The sequence below is a fragment of the Castanea sativa genome, chromosome 7, assembly GCF_040712315.1.
Source record: "Castanea sativa cultivar Marrone di Chiusa Pesio chromosome 7, ASM4071231v1".
In the NCBI taxonomy this organism is placed as follows: domain Eukaryota; kingdom Viridiplantae; phylum Streptophyta; class Magnoliopsida; order Fagales; family Fagaceae; genus Castanea; species Castanea sativa.
In genome coordinates this window covers 29,250,023-29,270,470 of record NC_134019.1, presented here as the reverse complement: position 1 = coordinate 29,270,470, position 20,448 = coordinate 29,250,023, and the positions used below count along the sequence as shown (strand labels likewise).

Sequence of the window (20,448 nt, the reverse complement as noted above, 5' to 3'; positions counted from 1 at the left end):
CACGAATGAGTCGCCAAAAATTCTTAAACCTAGATTTTGAAAAAATTTCTAAGTATTTTCGCAACTTGAGTTCTGTTGAGGTCTAAAAAAAATCATGATAAAAGGTCCAAACAAATGGCACATTGGGCCGACCTATGGGGAGTAAAAAAATCGAGGAAAGAAGATTGGGCTTGCAAAAGAAAGAAGGATGATGGGCCTAAGGCCCTGAATCCATGAAGAGGCAAGGTTTAGAGTCCATAAAACAAAGGGAGAAAGGAAAGAAGTTAGCCCGCCAGGATCAGAGAAACCAAAGAAAGACCAGAGGAAAGAGGCTGGCCAGGACACCGGAGACTACCTGGGACCTCTGGGTGTGCAGCACGGCCAAGGTGGGATTAAGATAGTTTAAAGGAGGATCAAAAGGCACCAGGAATGAAAGGCAGATGGGTCCTTCTCGAAGCACTCACCGATGCAGCACAAAGCCCGTGGACTTGGAGAGCAACGACTCAGGAACAAGAGGTTGGTGCCTCGGGGAACCCAGAAAAGAGATCCATGAAAGGAAATAGTTGGGTAAACCTTCGATTTAGCAGAGGAGGACTTGGCTTACTGAGAAAAATGAAAAAAGGGGAGGGGCTGCTAAAAGGGGGCTAAGCCTAAAAAGAGAAGACAGAGAAAAAAACTTGGAGGAAGCAAAGTTAAAGGTCAGCTCCCTCAAAGGCACCTCAGAACGGAAGGTTAGCAAGACACTTTTGAAGGAAAATACATCAAAAGAAGAGAACTTTGGGAAACAAGGAACGAATTAGTCGTCAGAAGGGATAGAACAAAGAGGGGGCTCTAGTACCCAGGGAGCCAAGGGGGAAGAATCAATGGTACCCCGGAACCTTAAAGTGACACTATAAAAGGGAGAAGCAGCCAACGTTGAAGAGCATTCAGCAATAGAGAAATCATATAGAATCATTAAAAGAAAACTCTGTAAAATTCAAAGAAAACAGGGAAATGTCTCCCAGTATCCCAGAAAACAGCCACTACAGTACATACTTGGATTCAAAAGGATTCAAACTTTGCAAGTCTTGGAGGCTTCGATAGTCATCTAAGTCTGTAATTTTTGAGCTTATTTGAACCTTGTATTGCATCTTAGTGAACACATTGTAATTCGTAATTAAGAGAACTAATGAAGTATTTTTTTATTAACCTAAGGATCCCGAACAATTATTGTCCTGTTTTCTTTATCACTTTTGTCTTCCTTTGCTGTTTTCTTGTTGATCTATACACATATCCTTGCTTGCTAGTGTATACTTATTGTAGGAGTCTTGCCTTGTGCACCACTTGGTCTATAAACAGTCCATTTAGCTGCGGTGAACCAAGCCCAGTTCCTTCAAACTACAACAAGAGGGTGTGAGGTCCTCATTTAAGCTTGGGCCTGGATACTGACTGAAAAACAGACTCTCACAAGTTCTCACTCGCCAATGAGTCATGAAAACCCCCGGGTTGAGCTCGCAATTGGAGCTTGAAAACTCACGACTCAGGAGTGAGTGGCCAAAATGCAGAGTTGTAAATTTTTGGATTTTTGTGAAATTTTTCAAAACAAAATACTTTCCAAAAACAACTAAAATACTCAAAAATCTTTTTGGGTTTGATTAATAGATGCTTGAATATATACATCACATTTAATCAAGTACAATCACACAAATGAATAAGGCATTCATTGAACATAGACATGTTTGATGTGGGTGGGTATCAAATATGAGATAGTCCTTAGTCTAATGTGAAGCTTCAAATGATGAATTCAACCATATCATACACAACTAGCACTAAGTAAAGTGACCTATCTCAATTGTAGAAATGAATATATATGACCTCCCACATAAACTTGATTACATTGAGTTAGAAGCTTTTCATTTGGCTTATTCTCTTTTGATCATTTTGATCTTTACATCTCTTTTAGAGATCGATACTTGAAATTTTTGATATTTCACTTTAATGAGTAAGCCTTTGGCTTTTGGCATCATACATTTTAAACACATGTCGCTTTCCCTTTTCCCTAGTCAAATACTAGTTTGTGCGATAACTTTTTCAGCTCATTATCTCTTTTCGAGACTTAACATTGGTTGAGCTTTTAAGCAAAAAAAAAAAAAGGAGTGGGAAGAGATATAGGCACAAATCTATGCATGTCTCAAAATCAACAAAACTATTAACTAATCATTCATGATGAGTTTGAAGATCTATTTACAATAATCACATAGATGTCAAGATGTTTCCCACAAAGATACAAATGCATAGAGAACAAGCTAAGCTCATTAATGCACAAAACTATTAGTACGGAGGTACAAGGCAAAACATGCATGTGACAATGCACAACACTGCAGATCAAACTTTTTGGATTTTATACTTTTTATGTGTTTTTGGATTTTTGACACAAAGTAAAGTAAAGAATGATTAAAAACAACAAACGACCAAAGCTTTTCAAAAACAAAAACAATAAAAACATGCTACCAACAAAGTAGTGTGTTCTTTACTCTATTAAGAACAATTCAAGATAGATATGTAAAACACACAACACATATGAGTTTCAAGGAATGATACCAACACTGATGGTCTTACGGAGCAATTCGAACCGATGACCATCAAGAGGTTTGGTAGATGTCCGCCTTTTGGTTATCCATGTGAATGAATTCAAGACATACGATTTTATCTTCCACCAAATCATGAATGAAGTGATAGTGAATCTCTATGTGCTTAGACTTTGAGTGCTGAACAGGATTCTTGGAAAGATTTATGGCACTAGTGTTGTCATAGAACACACTCATCGTTTCTTGAGGAATCCCATAGTCATGAAGAAGTTTCTTCATCCAAAGAAGTTGAATACAATAACTCCCAGCAGCTATATACTCAGCTTCAGCTGTAGATAGAGATATCGAGTTCTGCTTCTTACTCATCCATGAAACAAGATTGTTTCTGAGATAAAAATATTCGCCCAAAGTGCTCTTTCGGTCATCAACACTTCCTGACCAATCTGCATCTGAGTAACCGACTAGACAATCATTAGAGTCTTTTGAATACCATAGACCATACTCAGGAGTGCCATTAATATAGCATATGATTCTCTTCACAGCCGTCAAGTGAGACTCCTTAGGAGTTGCTTGATAACGAGCACATACTCCCACACTAAACGTAATATCCAACCTACTTACAGTGAGATATAGGAGATTTCCAATGATGCTCTTATACAACGTTGGACTTACTTCTACCTCGAAAGAATCAAGATTAAACTTGGTAGATGAACTCATGGGAGTGGAGGCATGTTTTTTGGAATTTAGTCCAAACTTCTTGACAAGATTTCTTGCATATTTTTCTTGAGAGATGAATATACTATCCTTTCTTTGTTTAACTTCAAGACCCAAGAAAAATGTAAGTTCCCACACCATACTCATTTCAAATTCCTTCTTCATTTCTTCAAAGAACTCTATAGCACGAGCGTCTATGATGGCTCCAAACACTATGTCATGAACATACACTTAAGCTACAAGGAGATAGTTCTCATATTTCTTCAAAAACAATGTTCGGTCGGCATATCCCCTTTGAAATCCTCTATCCAAGAGATAATTTGTAAGCTGATCATACCATGCTCTAGGGTCTTGTTTCAATCCATAGAGTGCCTTCTTCAATCCTCAAAACATGATCTGGGATGTGAGGATCTTGGAAACCTTTAGGTTGTTCAACAAAGACTTCTTCATTAAGAAACCCATTGAGAAAGACACATTTCACATCCATTTGGTAGAGTTTGAAGTCCATGATACATGCAATGGACAAAAGGATATGAATAGACTCAAGTCTAGCCATCGGGGCAAAAGATTCATCAAAATCTACTCCTTCCACTTGAGTGTAACCTTGAGCCACCAACCGAGATTTATGTCTTATTATCTCACCATCTCATCGATCTAATTTCTGAAAATCCACTTGGTGCCGATGACATGAGTGTTTTTGTGCCTTGGGACAAGTCCCCATATGTCATTCCTCAAAAATTGATTCAGTCCTTCATGCATTGAATCCATCCAATTCTCATCTTGAAAAGCTTCTTCTACCCTTTTTGGTTCAAATTAAGCAAGGTAGCAATGATAAGTCACATGGTTTGCAACAAGCGTGCTCCCTTTTCTAAGAAGAATACCTTCATCTAAAGAACCGATAATGTTACTTTTCAGATGATTTTTAACCACTCTAGACTCAGAAGTATTTTACTTTTGGCTTCTTCCCATACCAAATTTCATATGCGGTCTTCTTTGTTCCCGCTTGGAAGAATATTTTATTTCCAATGTGACATAAGGTGTTCACAGCTTCCCCTCAAAACTTTTGAGGAATTTGCTTGTTGAGTGGCATAACTCTTGCCATTTCTTGAATCACCCGGTTCTTCCTTTCAACCACCTCATTTGGTTGAGGAGTTTTAGGAGATGAAAACTCTTTCTTGATCTCATTTTTCTCACAAAAGGACTCAAATTTTGCATTCTCAAACTCCTTGCCATGGTCACTTCTTATCTTGACAATTGGTACACTTTTCTCGCTTTGAAACTTTTTACAAAGAGTCTCCATCTTCTCACATGCTTCCGATTTCTCTCTAAGAAATTCCACCTATGTGTATCTTGAGAAATCATTGACAATGACCATAATATACAGTTTTCCTCCTAAGCTTTCCGTTCTTGTGAGCCCCATTAAATCTGAAAGTTCAATTAGTGTGTAAAACACCTATGAACGTTTAGACCTCCAAATACAAAATAACCTACACAAGTTTATAATCAAACAATGTATGTGTAGAAATTGAAATATAAGCTATAACCAAATTGGTGACACACTCTAAACCATATTTAATCACAAACATAGCAGCAATTAAAAGGTAAAGAGAAAGGGAAGAAAGATGCAAACACAAAGATAACACACCAATGTGTTATCGAAGAGGAAACCGAAGAACTCGACGAAAAACCTCTCTGCCGCCCTCCAAGCGGTCAATAATCCACTAGAGAATGAAATTGGGATACATGAATAGCAATAGATCCTCCAAGCCTAATCTAGCCAGTGCACTTAAGCCCTCCAAGCTTCTTGCTCCAATAGGGTTAAGTCGAACCTTATCTCCTCTAGCTTACCGAATCCCACAATAAGCCCATTGCATCCGCCATCCTTGGCATCTTCCAATGCTTCCCAAAGCTCCAAGGACACTCAACACTCTAAATGAGTGTGGGTAGTGTTTGAGTACAAATCTCCTCTCAATGGGTATAACAATGGGAAAGGGAATCAGAAGAGACTACAAAGATTTCTCTCTAAGAATGTGTAGCTCTCTCTAATAAGGTGGGTGTGTTGTAGAAACCTCTCTTAGGGTTTTTCTCTCTGAATAGCCACACTTACATTTCGTGGGTATAAGGGTATCTATAATAAAGTATGAGATGGAATGTGAAAAGTCAGTTTTCATCCAAGCAAGGCATTCTGGCGACTTGGCCTCGCAACTGGAACGAGTCGCGAGTTTGAGTCACGAAATAACTTCCAGGCCAAACTATACTTTTTGTCCTGTAGTGCTCCAGCTGTCGTGACCCTTCAGCTCCCTGCATGCTTCACACGTGTGGGGACTTGACAGTCGCGAGTCAATCGCGAGATCTAGTCGCAAGGCTCTTTTTAAATGCACACATTTGAGTTTTCTTCACACTATCTCACACTACCCATACATTATTCCCACCTAAATACAGGGTTTCTACTTGCTAAATTACAAGCAAATTTGGCACGAAATAAAGCCAACACATGATTAAATAAAATCAACCTTACAAAATCAACATGGAGAAGCTCTAAGCAACATGATATAAAGATCACATTCACCTTTTAATGATTCGCCTTTATTTGTTTTCCCATTTGACAAGCACCACAAATAGTCTTCTCCACCTTCCTGAATTTTGGGAGCCCCACAACGGCTTCAAGTTTAGACACTTTCGCCACTTGTTTGAAGTTTGCATGGCCGAGTCTTTGATGCCAAAGTTCCAACACATCGACTCGTGCACTCCTACAAGAGATATTTGGCGTAGGAACCACTCCATAACAATTGTCGGTGGTCCTATATCCCTCCAAGACTTGAATCCCTACTACATTTATGATCGTACACCCCTTCTTTGAGAATTGAACAAGAAAGTCTTCATCAAATATTTGAGTGATGCTTAAGAGATTCACCTTAAGCCCTTTGATATATAGAACATCTTTCAATAGAGGTAGCCCCGATATCTCAATAATCCCTTTGCCAAGAACTTGAGCATGGCTTCCATCCCCAAATGTTACATAGTCACCAACCTTTTCTTTGAGAGGCTTAAATAGTGATTTATCTCCTGTCATATGACGAGAACATCCACTATCAAGATACCATAAATAGGAATTGAATACTTTCAAAGAGGTGTGCACAAACGAGCAAGCATGAGATAAGCATTCTTGATTTTTAAAGAGAAAATTATATTCATCTTTTATTCTCTTACTAGATTGAATTCTCTCTTTAAGGTGATCAACCTTGCCACACAATATTCTATTTCTTCTTTAATACTTCTCAATCAATGAATTTGACTCACATAGACTATTGTGTAAGACATGGTTCTTGTGTTCAAGATACTTTAACATGTGAACAAACATTCTAGCATTTTTCTTTGTTTTTAATAACTCTAGGAGTTCATTGTTAGGACAATCTTTTAAAATACTCATAGAGTCATTATCACAAACATTTGCACCACAATTCAACATAACCTTTTCCATAGCTCCATCCATAGCTACAAAGGGTCTAGGATCACACTAAGGATATAGAAATCTGTCAAAATATATCCACTCTGATACCAATTGAAAACTCACTTAGTGTATAAAACACTTTTGAATGTTTAGACCCCCATTAAAAAAAATAAAAAAAATTCCAAAGCAAGCTTATATTCAAACATTATATGTGCAAAGTATGAAATATAAGCAATACCCAAATTATCAAACTACTCTAAGCCATATTTTAATCACAACTCAGCAGTAATTAAAAGCAAATAGTAAGGGATAGAGAGATGCAAACATAAGATAACACCAGCATGTGTTATCGAAGAGGAAACTGAAAAACTAGACGAAATACCTCTCTGCCGCCCTCCAAGCGATAAATGATTCACTAGAAAATCAGTTGCAATACATGAATAGCAATAGACCCTCTAAGCCTAATCTATCTGATACACCTAAGCCCATCAAGCTTCTTGCTCCAACAAGGTTACGTCGAACCGTGTCTTCTCTAGCTTACTGGATCCTGCAATTAGCCCATTGTATCAACCAATATGAATTGGTTCTCTTTTGAACTGCTTCCCAAACACCAAGAACCTTCCCACTACTTTGAATTTGGTGAAGTAATGATTTGGTTTATAATCCTCTCATAGGTCTAACAATGGAGAGGGTGAGAGTAGAGGAATTTAGAGAATCAAATGTATAATATTATAGATGAATCAATCTTGTTTTTCTTTAGGTTTCTCTCTCAAAATTCTCTCTGGAAGTTCTCTACATTTCGTGGGTATAAGGGTATTTATAGTAGGGAATGAGATGAAATGTGAAAAGTCAGTTTTCATCAAAATAGGGTGCACTGGCGACTCACTTTGCGACTAGGATGAGTCGCAAGTTCCAGCCGTCAGTTACCAGACTGGCCAGACTGTATTTTTTGTCCTGTAGTGATCCAACTGTCTTGACCCTTCAACTTCCTACATGCTTCACACGTGCTACATTTTGGCGAGTCACCACTTGTGAGTCAGTCGCGAAACACATCTTATTGCACACTCTTGATCAAATCTTCACACTCTCTCACACACAACCCTTACATTATTTCCACCTAAATACAGGGTTTCTAAATGCTGAATTACAAGCAGATTTGGCACGAAATAAAGCCAACAAATAGTTGAATAAATTCAACTTTACAAAACCAAATTTTGATCATCTTATGATGAAGTGTGAAATTGTTGAGCTAGAAGTGTAAACTATAGTTTAATATTATCTTCACGAGTTTATGGTGGAGATTGGTAATGTCATCCAATTACAGTCTTATTAGACTGACAATGACACTATTAAATTAGTATTAAAGGTGTTGAAGCTATTCCAAGAAGCTCGTGGTGGTAGCCATAGATCTTTGGTGAAGTTTGCGGTAGCAGTTCTAGGATTATTTTTTAAAAGGGTCAATAATGTTGGAACCAGAAATTTGTTGTGGGAGTAAAAAATAAATTGATTTTTTTTTTTCTGTATATTAAACTTTCATATTATATACAATAATCTAAAATAGTATTCTAAATATTGTATATATTATAGTCTAAAAAAATTATTAATAGTTTAAAGATCGGTAAGACAACTACCATTGAATGCATAAATAAATATAATTAACTAACTAATCACATATTTTTGTCAAATTAATAATAATTTATTATATTTAATATCAATAATATAAAAATATATGATAAAAAAAAATAGTAGAGCACTGGGAAGTAGAATTTGGAGTAAACATGAAACTAAGAAAAAATAATAATTGATATAAGTTTTTACTTTTGAAGTGTATTTATTTGTTTTCTAGATAGAATTTTTATTTCTTTATTTATTTATTTTTAATGAATGAGCAATTTTAAGAGTAGTGCTACTAACATAACACTTTCATAGCAAAATCTAGGTGGCAAGTTGTTAAAGGAATGTAAAAAAATTATGTAAGTTGTGGGTCTAGATAAAAACCAGTTACAACTTGCCATTTAACCTTTATTGTAAATTTATTGTGAAAAATATTGTGAAAATAGCGTTAAGATGATAATATTTAAGCTCATTTTAGCAAGGTTTAAACAAGATTTAAAGTCAGGGTGTTCAAATTTTTATGTTTGGAGGTAAAACAAACAATATATATATATATATATATATATATATATATATATATATATATATATATATATATATATATATATATTTTTTTTTTTTTTTGTAAGGTTGAATCTATTCAATCATTTTGTTGGCTTTATTCCGTGCCAAATTTGCTTGTGAGTCAGCATTTAGAAACCTTGTATTTAGGTGGGAATCATGTAAGGGTAGTGTGTGAAAGAGTGTGAAGAAAAGCTCAAGAGTGTGCATTCAAGAAGAGCTTCGCAATTGGATCTCGTGACTGGCGAGTCGCCAAAAGAGGCACACATATGAAGCATGCAGGGGGAGCTGAAGGGTCACGCCAGCTGTCGCACTACAGGACAAAACCTCCAACTGGCCAGGCAGTTAGCTCGCAACTCAAACTTGTGACTGGTTCCAGTCATGAGCTCGAGTCGCCAAAATGCCCTGTTTGGCTAAAATCGACTTTTCACATTCCATACACACCCTACTATAAATACCCCTATACCCACGAAATGTGTAGAGCTTCCAGAGAGAATTTTGAGAGAGAAACCCTAGAGAAAAACAAGATTGACTCATCCACAATCCTCATCCTTTGATTCTTCAAATTCCTCTACTCCCACCCTCTCCATTGTTACATCCTTGAGAGGTACATTTAGCCAAATTCTTTTCTCACCATATCCAGTTTTGTGAGAAGGTTATTTGGTGCTTGGGAAGCAGTTAGGAAGGGACCAATTGATATTGGTTGATGCTATGAGCTATAGCGGAATGCGATAAGCTAGAGAAGACAAAGGTTCGGCGTAACCTCGTTGGAGCAAGAAGCTTGAAAGGCTTAGGTACACTGGGTAGATTAGGCTTGGAGGGTCTTCTACTGTTCATGTATCCCAACTTCATTCTCTAGTGGATTATTGACCGCTTGGAGGGCGGCAGAAAGGTTTTACGCCGAGAACTTCGGTTGCCTCTACGATAACACATCGTTGTGTTGTCCTTGTATTTGCATCTCTTTTCCCTTAATCTTTACCTTTTAATTGCTGCTGTGGTTGTGATTAATTTTGGTTTAGATTGTTTTACCAATTTTGATTTAGCTTATTTTCATATTCCGCACTACATTGTTTGATAATAAGCTTGTGTTGGTAATTTGTAAATTGGGGGTCTAAACGTTCATAGGTGTTTTACACACTTTTTGAACATTCAATTTTTAAAAAAAATTGGCCAGTTCAAGTGGTTCATTTGAATCCCCTGGGTTGGCTATAGCACCGCCCTTGGAAGTATGGTCAATTGAATCTAGGGAGTTCTTTATCAGCCAATCAAAATTTTGTGGGTAAGGTGTCAACACTTAGGACTTCTCTATATAGGAAAAAGTTAACGGATGTCTTAAGAGTATTAGTTTAGGAAATATATTTTAGAAACTTTTTTACAGAAAAAGAAAAAAAAAAAAGAAAAAAAAACTAGCTAACTCTTTGACATCTTCTTTTATTTCTCATGTAAGTGACATCAAAACTTTCATACAATGACCTATTAACAAATATCCTAAGGACACTTGTTGACAAGACCTATATATATGCTTTTGAATAAAAAAAACTAGAGGTGTCAATGTCTGACCCAACAGGCGAACACGATACAAACACAACACAAGTTTTTGCAGGTTAGGTTTGGGCCTTAGTAGGTTTAGGTCAGGCCTTAATGGATTTGGATCATAAATGGGTCAATCCAAAAGTGACACGATAAGAAACGTGTCATAAACGGGTCAACTCGCAATAGACACAAATACACGCCAATTTATTTGTGTCCACTCAAAATGACGCATTTAACATAACCCGTTTAACTCATATAACAAATAATATTCATTTTATTTTAGATTTCTCAAATATCTTTAATATCTAACCTATATTTTAAACTTAAAAAGAAAAGAGAGTAATTACAAAAACTTACAAGTGATATAGTTGTACATTGAAACTTTCTCTAGTCATGATTAGTCTCCCGTTTGCACCAACTCTTTCAATATTGAGACTTAACATTTGGCAAGTTTTGTGGATGTTATATTTTTGTTAAACTATGTTATTTTGAATTTGGGTTGAAGTGTATGCACTTCTTTGAGTGTAGAGAACTTATTTATAGATCAATGTTATATTTTTGTTGATCTATGTTATTTTGAGTGTGAGTTGAAAACTTGAAGCGTATGTATTACTTTTAAGATGTAAAGAACTTATTTCTATACGGATGTTATATTTTATATTAAGTGGGTTAAAATAAGTTGTGTCACATTCGTGTCAAAACACAACCCGTTTACTAAGCATGTCAAGTGGGTCTCATGTCTTTAATACCCCGATTTTATTTTATGATCATCACTATACATCATCATTTTTAATTACTATTTTTAGCCTTGAGAGGTGATGTAGATAAGAACGTGGTTTCATGATGGGATTGGTGTGAGGTGTAATTATGTAGCCAAACAAAGAATGCCACCCAAAGTTAAGAGATGAAACAATAACTTGCACAATCAGAAAATTGTATACATTCCATGCATATGTATAGGACGTGCAGTTCTCATTTATTTTTGTTTCAATTATAGAAAGATAAGGGAATTAAAACCTTTTGTCTCCTTATCAATTAAGGAAAATGATAAGAGAATAATAATAAAATAAAATAAACCCTATTTGGATAAGAAGTCTAAGAGTCATTGGAATCCCTTGGAGTTTCATCTTATCTAAATAGGTTAGTAGTTAATAACACCTTAAATTGAGGTTATTTAGAAACTATAAAATCTTGGAAGGCTCTAGGGTGTCTTCATTATACACGTTAACCAAAAGCTAAAGAAGAAAATGAAAAAGAAAAGTGCAAGGACGGTTGGTGGCATCAAGCAGTAGCTAGCTAGCGTTCTGGTAATCACTCCATAATCTTGACAATGGCAGATATACAATTTTTATTAGAACTATTGTCATATAAATATGGGCCTGTGATTACAATAAAGATTAATAGAATTTCTATTGAAGTGTATCGTTGCCATGATTTAATTTGATTATTAGACTTTGGAGCGTGAAAGATTTCGGTTGGAAGTTGAACACAACCTTCAGATGGTTCTCTTTGGGTTCAATCTTAGACTAGTAATTTGATCAAAGTATATAAAATCTTGTCTAGGAAGCCTTGTAGTTGGTTTAAATTGATATTTAATATATTGGTCAGTTGCTTTAGAATAACTAATAGGTATATTAGGATTTTTAATCTTTCTAGGGTGGGTAATAGTTCTACCAGTTTTGTAACTATAAAAAAAAAAAAAAAAAAAAAAAAAAAAGGAATATATTATGGAGGATTTTAGAGATGTTTGAAGACTAGTAAATTATTAGGAAGTATCCCTTACATCCTTATGGAATACGGCAGGGTGGGTTAATTATATAATTGTGTTACACCTTTACTTTTAGGTGTGGAGGAAGAGCTCATTTGATTTTGGATCTAGACTACAAGTATTAGCAATAAAGGTAAGTAATTATCCATAATATGTACAAGTTTTGTCCATTAGGTTCTTAGAAGTCAAAAAATTTCAAAAGTTATACTTTTAAACTTACGATTTCTAAAGTTTATCAAAAGTATTTTTACATCATTGAAAGAAAAACTTTGACTTTTAATTAATCTTTTAAAGAGATACTTCAAATTTTAAATAACGTTTGCATCTTATTTAAAAGAGGATTTCAAAACTAAATTCTTTTTAGAAAAGAAATGAGTTTCAACATTGGTTTTCTAAAAAGATTCATATTCTTTAAATTGTTTAAAACCAAGTGATTTCAAATTCATATTCCTATTTTTCAATTGTTATTTAAAACGTTTCTTTTAGCAAATTGAGTTTTAAGACTTACTTAAGAGTTGTAAAAAAATATTCATATAAACTCCTCAGTTCCTATTCGTTCCCTAAGAGAGTCAAGCATTTTTTTTTTTTTTATACAAGATAAAATTTCTACTCTAGTCTAATCTAAGTGTATATGTGTGTGAAGCTCCCTCTTAGAGACTTCAACCCTGGCCCTTGTCCCTCACACCTCATAAGCATTTATACTTGTGGAGTAAACACCGTACCAAGGGTGTGCAGCAGTCAAGCATCCTTTGATTTATGTTTCAATTCGATATTGTGATCTTCGATACGCTTCTGTATTTGAAATAATTGTTAATATTAAGTAAATTTTTCTATTTTGTATAAACTTTGCTTTTGTGATATGTGACTTAGAATAAGTGTTTTTAAAACTGATCACATATATGTTTAAGCTTGCTCACAGGTTTGTATGTGAGAATAAGTGTTGATCCCTCTCTAGCAAGGATTAGATGTTGATATTATCTCACAAGATTGTATGTGAGAATATTTGATATGTGTATACGCGACATTATGATCTAATCAATTATCTGTATGTGTTCTCGAACAATTTTAAGATTTGATAACATATGTATTAAGTGGCTCATTATATGTTTTGGAAAACTATATTTGATATCATTGAGTGAATTTGTAAAATCAAAGTACTTTTTCTTTACTTGACTATGTTCTATTGTGTATTACGTATAATTGCTTACTAGATGTGTGGCTCGCCCCATCAATTACAATTTGTAAATTAAAGTTTAGTTGGGAAATAGAACCTTTGGATTGCTTCTTAAGGTGCAAGGTAGAGCAATGGAATTTTAGGCGACTTTAATAATGCTTGAAGCCTTATAGGACTTTTAGTTATTTTTGTTGTTTCGCTTAAGATTTTACAATATTTGGAGATTATTTTTAAATTGTAAATTTTAAATATTATAAAAGGTTTATTAAGAGCATTGTTTTTTTGTAGTTTTATTTAATTTTACCTAGTTAGGATATATATAAGGTATTCATTATCCAGTCAATAAATACAAGAAGTAAAATAAAAAAATGAAATTGAAAATTCCCAATTTTTTTTATTGAGAAGAAAAATTCCCAACTTTATTATTTTTTATTTTTTGATAAACACACACACACATACATATATATAGAGGAAAATGATGAAATAAAAGAATACACTCATACGCCAATACCAAAACTGTATGCGGCAGCTAGTGTCGCAAAGCAAGTGATAAACTCCTTCTCAATATTACACCTTATCAATGTGAAACGACTTGACAATACTGAGTATCTTTTTTTATTTGATAAACACGTATATATATATATATATATATATATATATATATATATATATATAGACACACACGCAAAGGAAGGACGATGGCCTAACTTTATTGAAAGGGAAGTACACCGGAGACCATGACACATGCGCGCCTAATAGTAATAGCGGTGTATACTAACTACCTATTAAGCAATAATGCAAAGGAAAATTCTAGTTCGCGCCGCAACTGCTGTTTCGCTATGACCCAACGTTGTTTACAATTTTGACTTCTCAGTAAGAAGATGAGTTGCGTCCGAAAATGTTGGCTGAGACAATTTGGACCGCTTATTCGAAGCCCATTTTATATGATTGTTAGATATTAGTCTCTTGTATTCTCGTTCTAAATGATTATTTTAATTCTCAAGGGCCGCAAAACTGAATTAATTATGGAGAATATACATATATATAAAGCAACATCGAAACCACTCTAGACATTTCTTCTCTTTAATGCCATGCAATTAGATAAGACAAAGAATAAAGACATTAAAATATTGGGAATTAAAAAGCAAAGAACTTTTCTATTCTACTATTCACAATCTCAAAACTAATGGTCAAACTATTGGCTAGCCGATTTGGGTTTTGCCATTCAACTTTGCTTATCCGATGCAATTGTCTTTACTTGAAAATGAAAGTGAAAATTCTTTAGTTTTTTTGTTTGATAATAGAGACAAAACAGCACATATCAAACGATAACCACTTTTCATCTTGTTACAATTGGAATAGAATGTTAAGTAAAGCATTCAGTTCATTTTCCTCCTTTTAGGTTGGTTGAAAAATTGCAAAATAGGCTTAAGCATAAATACGAATTAATTCTTGTAGGAGTACCATGCATGGACATACACAAAATATAGAAACCCACTTGATACAATATAAAGTATTTTACTATAAATTCTGTCTCTGTATTTTTTTAAAAAGACGTATATAATGAAATGGAGAAAATTAAATGAATAGTGACGGACTTAGCTAATTTGTTGAAAATTTATAACCAACCTCAGAAATTTGGAAATTAAATCTTCTTGTTGTATTTTTTTTTTTTTTTCAATAGGGAAATGTTCCTATGGTGCTAAGTAAAATTGATCAAAATAAAGTGATAGCGTAAAAGATAATTCCTAGTTAATTAGTACACATGAAGTGTCCTATAGGTTATAAATGAATATTTGGTTGTAAATCATACATTCTTTGCTCTTGAAGTTAGTTTGAAATTTGCTAAAAATGAGAACGAATTATAAGGCTCACATGTTTGCAGGGAACCTTTGCGCCAAGGCAGACGGTTTTGGGAAAGGCTACAGCCCTGTACAGTCCGCATTTTTGAACCTTATGTAAATAAAGGGAAAGTAGGGCTTCGCATAGGGTTTAACAGGTGCTAAATAAGCCTGGTGTGCCCATTAAAGTCTCAGAGCGGCTATCTGAGTTTTTTCTGTTTCAGAGGGGTCACAGGATGTGTGTGTGTCAGTGTGTGTTTGTTTTATTTTATTTTTTTATTTAAGAAAAATGTTCCTCAGTACTACACATGAGCTCAAGTTGCGCTTATTTGATTTCCCTTCTTCTGTTTGGTTGATTTGCCTCGTTCAGTTCAAATCTTATATCTAAATTTCTGTCAAAATGGGGTATATTGTATGTCTGTGCATGTCTCTGTTTTATCTTTTACTATTTTTTTAAAGGAAAGGGTCCGAGATTTGAAGTCTTGCACTACTGAACTCAAGTTGTTTATGCTAGATTCTCAAAAAAAAAAAAAATAATAAATAAATAAATAAGAAGAAGAAGAAAAATAATAATAAGTTGTTTTATCTCACTTCCCTTCCTCTATTTGGTTGTTTTGCCTCATTCAGTTCAAATCTTATCTCTGTGAAAATGAAGTATATATCGTTTCCTATCTCATAGCATTTTTGTGCCATTTCACTAACACAAAGGGAAGAACAACGTAGGTACAGACTGCAACTTTTTGAAGCTAAGTTAAGGCAATGAAGTACTTAGTCACAGAAAGTAAATTCGGGGATATGCTACACCAAATAAAACTAATTTTTGTATCGAAAAGGTAAATTGCATGACAATAGAGGCTAAATCTATCCTAAAAGGGGAATTATAAACAAGAAAAATTTGGGTGTCATATTGGTGGTCAAGATAATGCCTTTATATTGATCATGTCAAACATATTTATAGGTGAGGATCAAAAGTTATTAATAGTTACTGCATACCACGATTCAGCCTATTATGCTTTGTTTTTTGGGTAGACTTCAATTTCGTTGTTCATTTTCTTATTTAAGGCCCATAAATCACTCAAATTGGCCTATTTGGGTCTTGTATATGAGAAATTCACCAACTTGCTCGCATTTGCTTCATCACAATCCACAACATCCTTCTTCGCTGATCTACTTCAAGTTATCAATGTAGCCACTCTCCAACCCTTGTCTTTGTCTTCAAGCCTTTGCAACCCTTTCTTGGTCATTAATGAAACCATTCTTAGGCCTTTGTATCCTTCTTCCAACATTCTTTCAACGTTGTCATTTTCATTTGCACATTTCTTTCACAATTGTGCCCAATCCACACCCTTTCAATCCCGTCACTTCTAAGGTCATCTTTAAGGCATCACTCAACGTTCTCTTCGAGGGATCTTCACTCAAGGTTTTGTTCCAAATTCAAGGCATCATCGATATCATGCTTCTACCTTAATTTTGAGGTGCAGGGGGGGGGGGGGGGGATTCAAACTATCGCTGACTTACTAACCTCCAAAAACAATAGATCAATTAAAAAATCAGGCAGTTTTGACTTGTTGGATTCAACCAGTTAAGTGGATTAGTTTTAGTTATGTATTGTATAGTAAAGTTGAAAATATATTTACTACAGTACATCCTTGGTGCGATGGTCACTCCACAAGTATAAATACATGTGAGGTGTGGGGTGTGGGGTGTGGGGGGCCAGGGTCGGGGTTCAAGTCTCTAGAAGAGAGCTTCACATATATATACGATTAGATTAGGCTATAGTAGAATTCTATCTCGTATATAAAAAATTAAAAAAAAAAAAAAAAAAGTTGACAATATATTTTACCATATATACCATATATAGATAAATTCAAGTTCTATTTTCTCTAAATCCAATAAAGCATTGAAGGAAATATAGGAGGTTATACACTCTCCATATAATAAAGTATACACATCTTAAAGTATATATGAATACTTTTTTAATTTTTTCTTTAAAAAATGAAATAAATTATGAGTACCACATCCATGTTACTATGTATGCTTAAGAATATATATATATATATATATATATATATATATATATATATATATATATATATATATATTGAGATTATTATTGTGTAAATCATGGAGTCAAAAAAAAAAAAACTTTAAATTTGATATAAGATAAACCCTAGGGTTTTTAAAAACATTCAACCTGCCGTTTTAATAATTGAACCCGCCTAATTAACCCGCTTGGACTTTAATATCATATTTGTGTGAGGTCGGATGGTTGGGAGAGATTGAGAGAGTCGTAGCACAAGCCCATGCTTAACGATGATTATAATGCTTTGTGACAAATACAATTTGGATCTGTTGAATTTTTTCATTTCCGTATAGTAAGAAAGTTATGTACGTAGGTTTAACATCATTGCTGACTAGGAAGACTCATTATCATCCATATAAGATGATAGTGCAAAATCTCGGACTCTACCTTACCACATTGTCAGTTTTGATTTTGCCTCTCTAACCAAACTTTCACGTTTCATGCATGAATATAATAATTTTGCTACCTAACGGTCATATTGCTCTCCCCCAATTCCAAATGTGAGACATTCCTCCTCGGTATATATTACCATTCTTCCTCCCCAAATACTCACAATTCAAATCCACACGATCACAAACTTCCTTGTAACAATCAACCTCAACCTTATCCTTCAATCTCTTCCTCTCTACCTAGCTTAACGAGAAGTATCAATGGGATCCGAAGCTCTAGTTCATGTTTTCCTTGTCTCTTTCCCAGGCCAAGGCCATGTTAACCCTCTACTCAGGCTTGGCAAGCGCCTTGCTGCAAAGGGTTTGCTTGTAACTTTCTCCACCCCCGAAAGCATTGGCAAACAGATGAGAAAAGCCAGCAACATCACCGAGGAGCCTGCCCCGGTCGGTGAAGGCTTCATCCGCTTCGAATTCTTCGAAGACGGTTGGGACGAGGATGAGCCAAGGCGCCAAGACTTGGATCAATACTTGCCTCAACTCGAGCTCATTGGCAAAGAAGTCATCCCTCAGATGATCAGGAAAAACGCTGAAATGGGACGCCCTGTCTCGTGCCTAATCAACAACCCTTTTATCCCTTGGGTTTCTGATGTTGCTGAGAGTCTTGGCCTTCCTTCAGCTATGCTTTGGGTCCAATCTTGCGCTTGCTTCTGCGCCTATTACCACTACTACCACGGTTTAGTTCCTTTCCCTTCTGAAGCTGAACCCTTTATTGATGTCCAATTGCCATGTATGCCACTTTTGAAGTACGATGAAACTCCGAGCTTCTTGTACCCCACCACTCCTTACCCCTTTTTGAGGAGGGCTATTTTGGGACAATACAGGAACTTGGACAAGCCCTTTTGCATTTTGATGGACACGTTTCAAGAGCTCGAGCAAGATGTCATCGAGTTCATGTCCAAGATTTGCCCAATCAAAACCGTTGGGCCTCTTTTCAAGAACCCCAAAGCACCAAACAATGTCCGTGGTGACTTCATGAAGGCTGATGATTGTGTGGAGTGGCTTGACTCAAAGCCACCCCAATCTGTTGTGTACATCTCATTTGGAAGTGTGGTGTACTTGACACAAGAGCAAGTCGACGAGATTGCTTACGGGCTATTGCAATCTGGGTTGTCCTTTTTATGGGTTATGAAGCCACCTCACAAGGATGCTGGCTTAGAACTCCTTGTTCTTCCAGATGGGTTTCTCGAGAAAGCTGGGGACAATGGCAGGGTGGTCCAATGGAGCCCACAAGAGCAAGTGTTGGCACACCCATCAGTTGCTTGCTTTGCGACACACTGTGGTTGGAACTCAACCATGGAGTCACTCACTTCAGGCATGCCTGTAGTGGCTTTCCCACAATGGGGTGACCAAGTCACAGACGCTGTGTACTTAGTTGATGTGTTCAAAACCGGAGTGAGAATGTGCCGTGGTGAAGCTGAGAACAGAGTGATCACTAGGGATGAAGTTTCGAAATGCTTGTTGGAAGCTACTGTTGGGCCTAAGGCAGTGGAGATAAAGCAAAACGCTTTGAAGTGGAAGGCTGCGGCGGAGGCGGCGTTTTCAGAAGGTGGCTCCTCCGATCGGAACATACAAGCCTTTGTGGATGAGGTGAGAGCAAGAAGTGTGGCTATTACTGGTAAGTCAACAGCAAATGGGGTTGCTTTGGATTTGGAAGAGAAGTCAGCAGAAATCAATGGAAAGGTAGATTTGGTTGAAGCAAAGACAAATGGAAAGGTAGAATTGGTGGAGGCCTAGTCAAAGTGAATAATAGCATTAAAAAAAAAAAAAAAGACAAAGAATTAATGAATGAGAATGAGGAATCAAGAATTGAGGTACAACATGGACCAAGGAAGTGATGGGTACGTGTTAGGTAATGAAGGGAAGGTGGACCAAATTTCGTGTGAAATAACAGGGATACCTTAATGTGTGTGAGGGTATTCATCTTCTTTTTACTTTATTTTATTTTTCTCTGCCACATAAATTGGCGCCTTAGATTGGGCGCTATGCCTATGCTTGTCATGTTTTTGTTTGTTTATTTTTAGCATATATTATGTAACTTTTGTTCTAATTTTTATGTTAATCCTAACGAGTCCTTCCATAATTATTATTGTGTTATTATTATGCCGTATTAGAGATGAATTGCTTATATAAATAACTAGTGGACCCTAGAAGAAGACATCTAAACTAGCTTAAGGCCTTATGCCAATCCTGCCAATTCATGTTCTTAACCGTCTAGAAGATACCTAAATTCATAAAAATAAAAATAAAAATACCTGAATCCAGCTAAGTTAGTGTTGCTCAATTTCATTTTTTAATAAATACCATAAAAAATTAATATGGTGGTGGCTTCATGATTATTCTTCTTTATAACCCAGGTTACCAAGCCAAGATGGTAAAAGTAGTTGTTCATCATAAAAAAAAAAAGATGGTAAAAGTAGTTTTGGATGTAGACAGTATTTAACTTTTAAATTTTTGGGTAAACTACATATTTAATCTTTAATCTTTATATCAAATGTCAATTTAATCATTAACCTTTTAAATGTGTCAATTTGGTCTTTAATTGTGTTAAAATAGTCATTGCCTTTTAAGTCATAGGTAAAAAATAGTGATGTGACTAACTAACAAAATAAAATATAAATTTATTGCCACTTGGACTATCACCTGTCCTAAACTAAATAATAATAAATAAAATGTCAATCTCATTAATTTTTTTCTTTTTGCACTTTCTCATCTTC

The 20,448-nt window shown here is 35.3% G+C and overlaps 2 protein-coding genes across 2 annotated transcripts; one reads left to right on the top strand and one right to left on the bottom strand.

Moving 5' to 3' along the window:
* Nucleotides 1-4,314: 4,314 nt before the first annotated feature.
* On the bottom strand, nucleotides 4,315-6,333 carry LOC142644282 (uncharacterized). Its single transcript, XM_075818928.1, has 2 exons — nucleotides 5,893-6,333; nucleotides 4,315-4,599 (listed from the first exon to the last, which is right to left on the bottom strand). The coding sequence occupies exons 1-2, from the start codon at nucleotides 6,331-6,333 to the stop codon at nucleotides 4,315-4,317; spliced, it is 726 nt and encodes a 241-aa protein (XP_075675043.1).
* Nucleotides 6,334-17,770: 11,437 nt separating this feature from the next.
* LOC142643428 (gallate 1-beta-glucosyltransferase) lies at nucleotides 17,771-19,814 on the top strand. Its single transcript, XM_075818047.1, has one exon. It carries the CDS (start codon nucleotides 17,936-17,938, stop codon nucleotides 19,466-19,468), a length of 1,533 nt encoding a protein of 510 aa, XP_075674162.1. The 5' UTR covers nucleotides 17,771-17,935; the 3' UTR covers nucleotides 19,469-19,814.
* The last annotated feature ends 634 nt before the right edge of the window (nucleotides 19,815-20,448 follow it).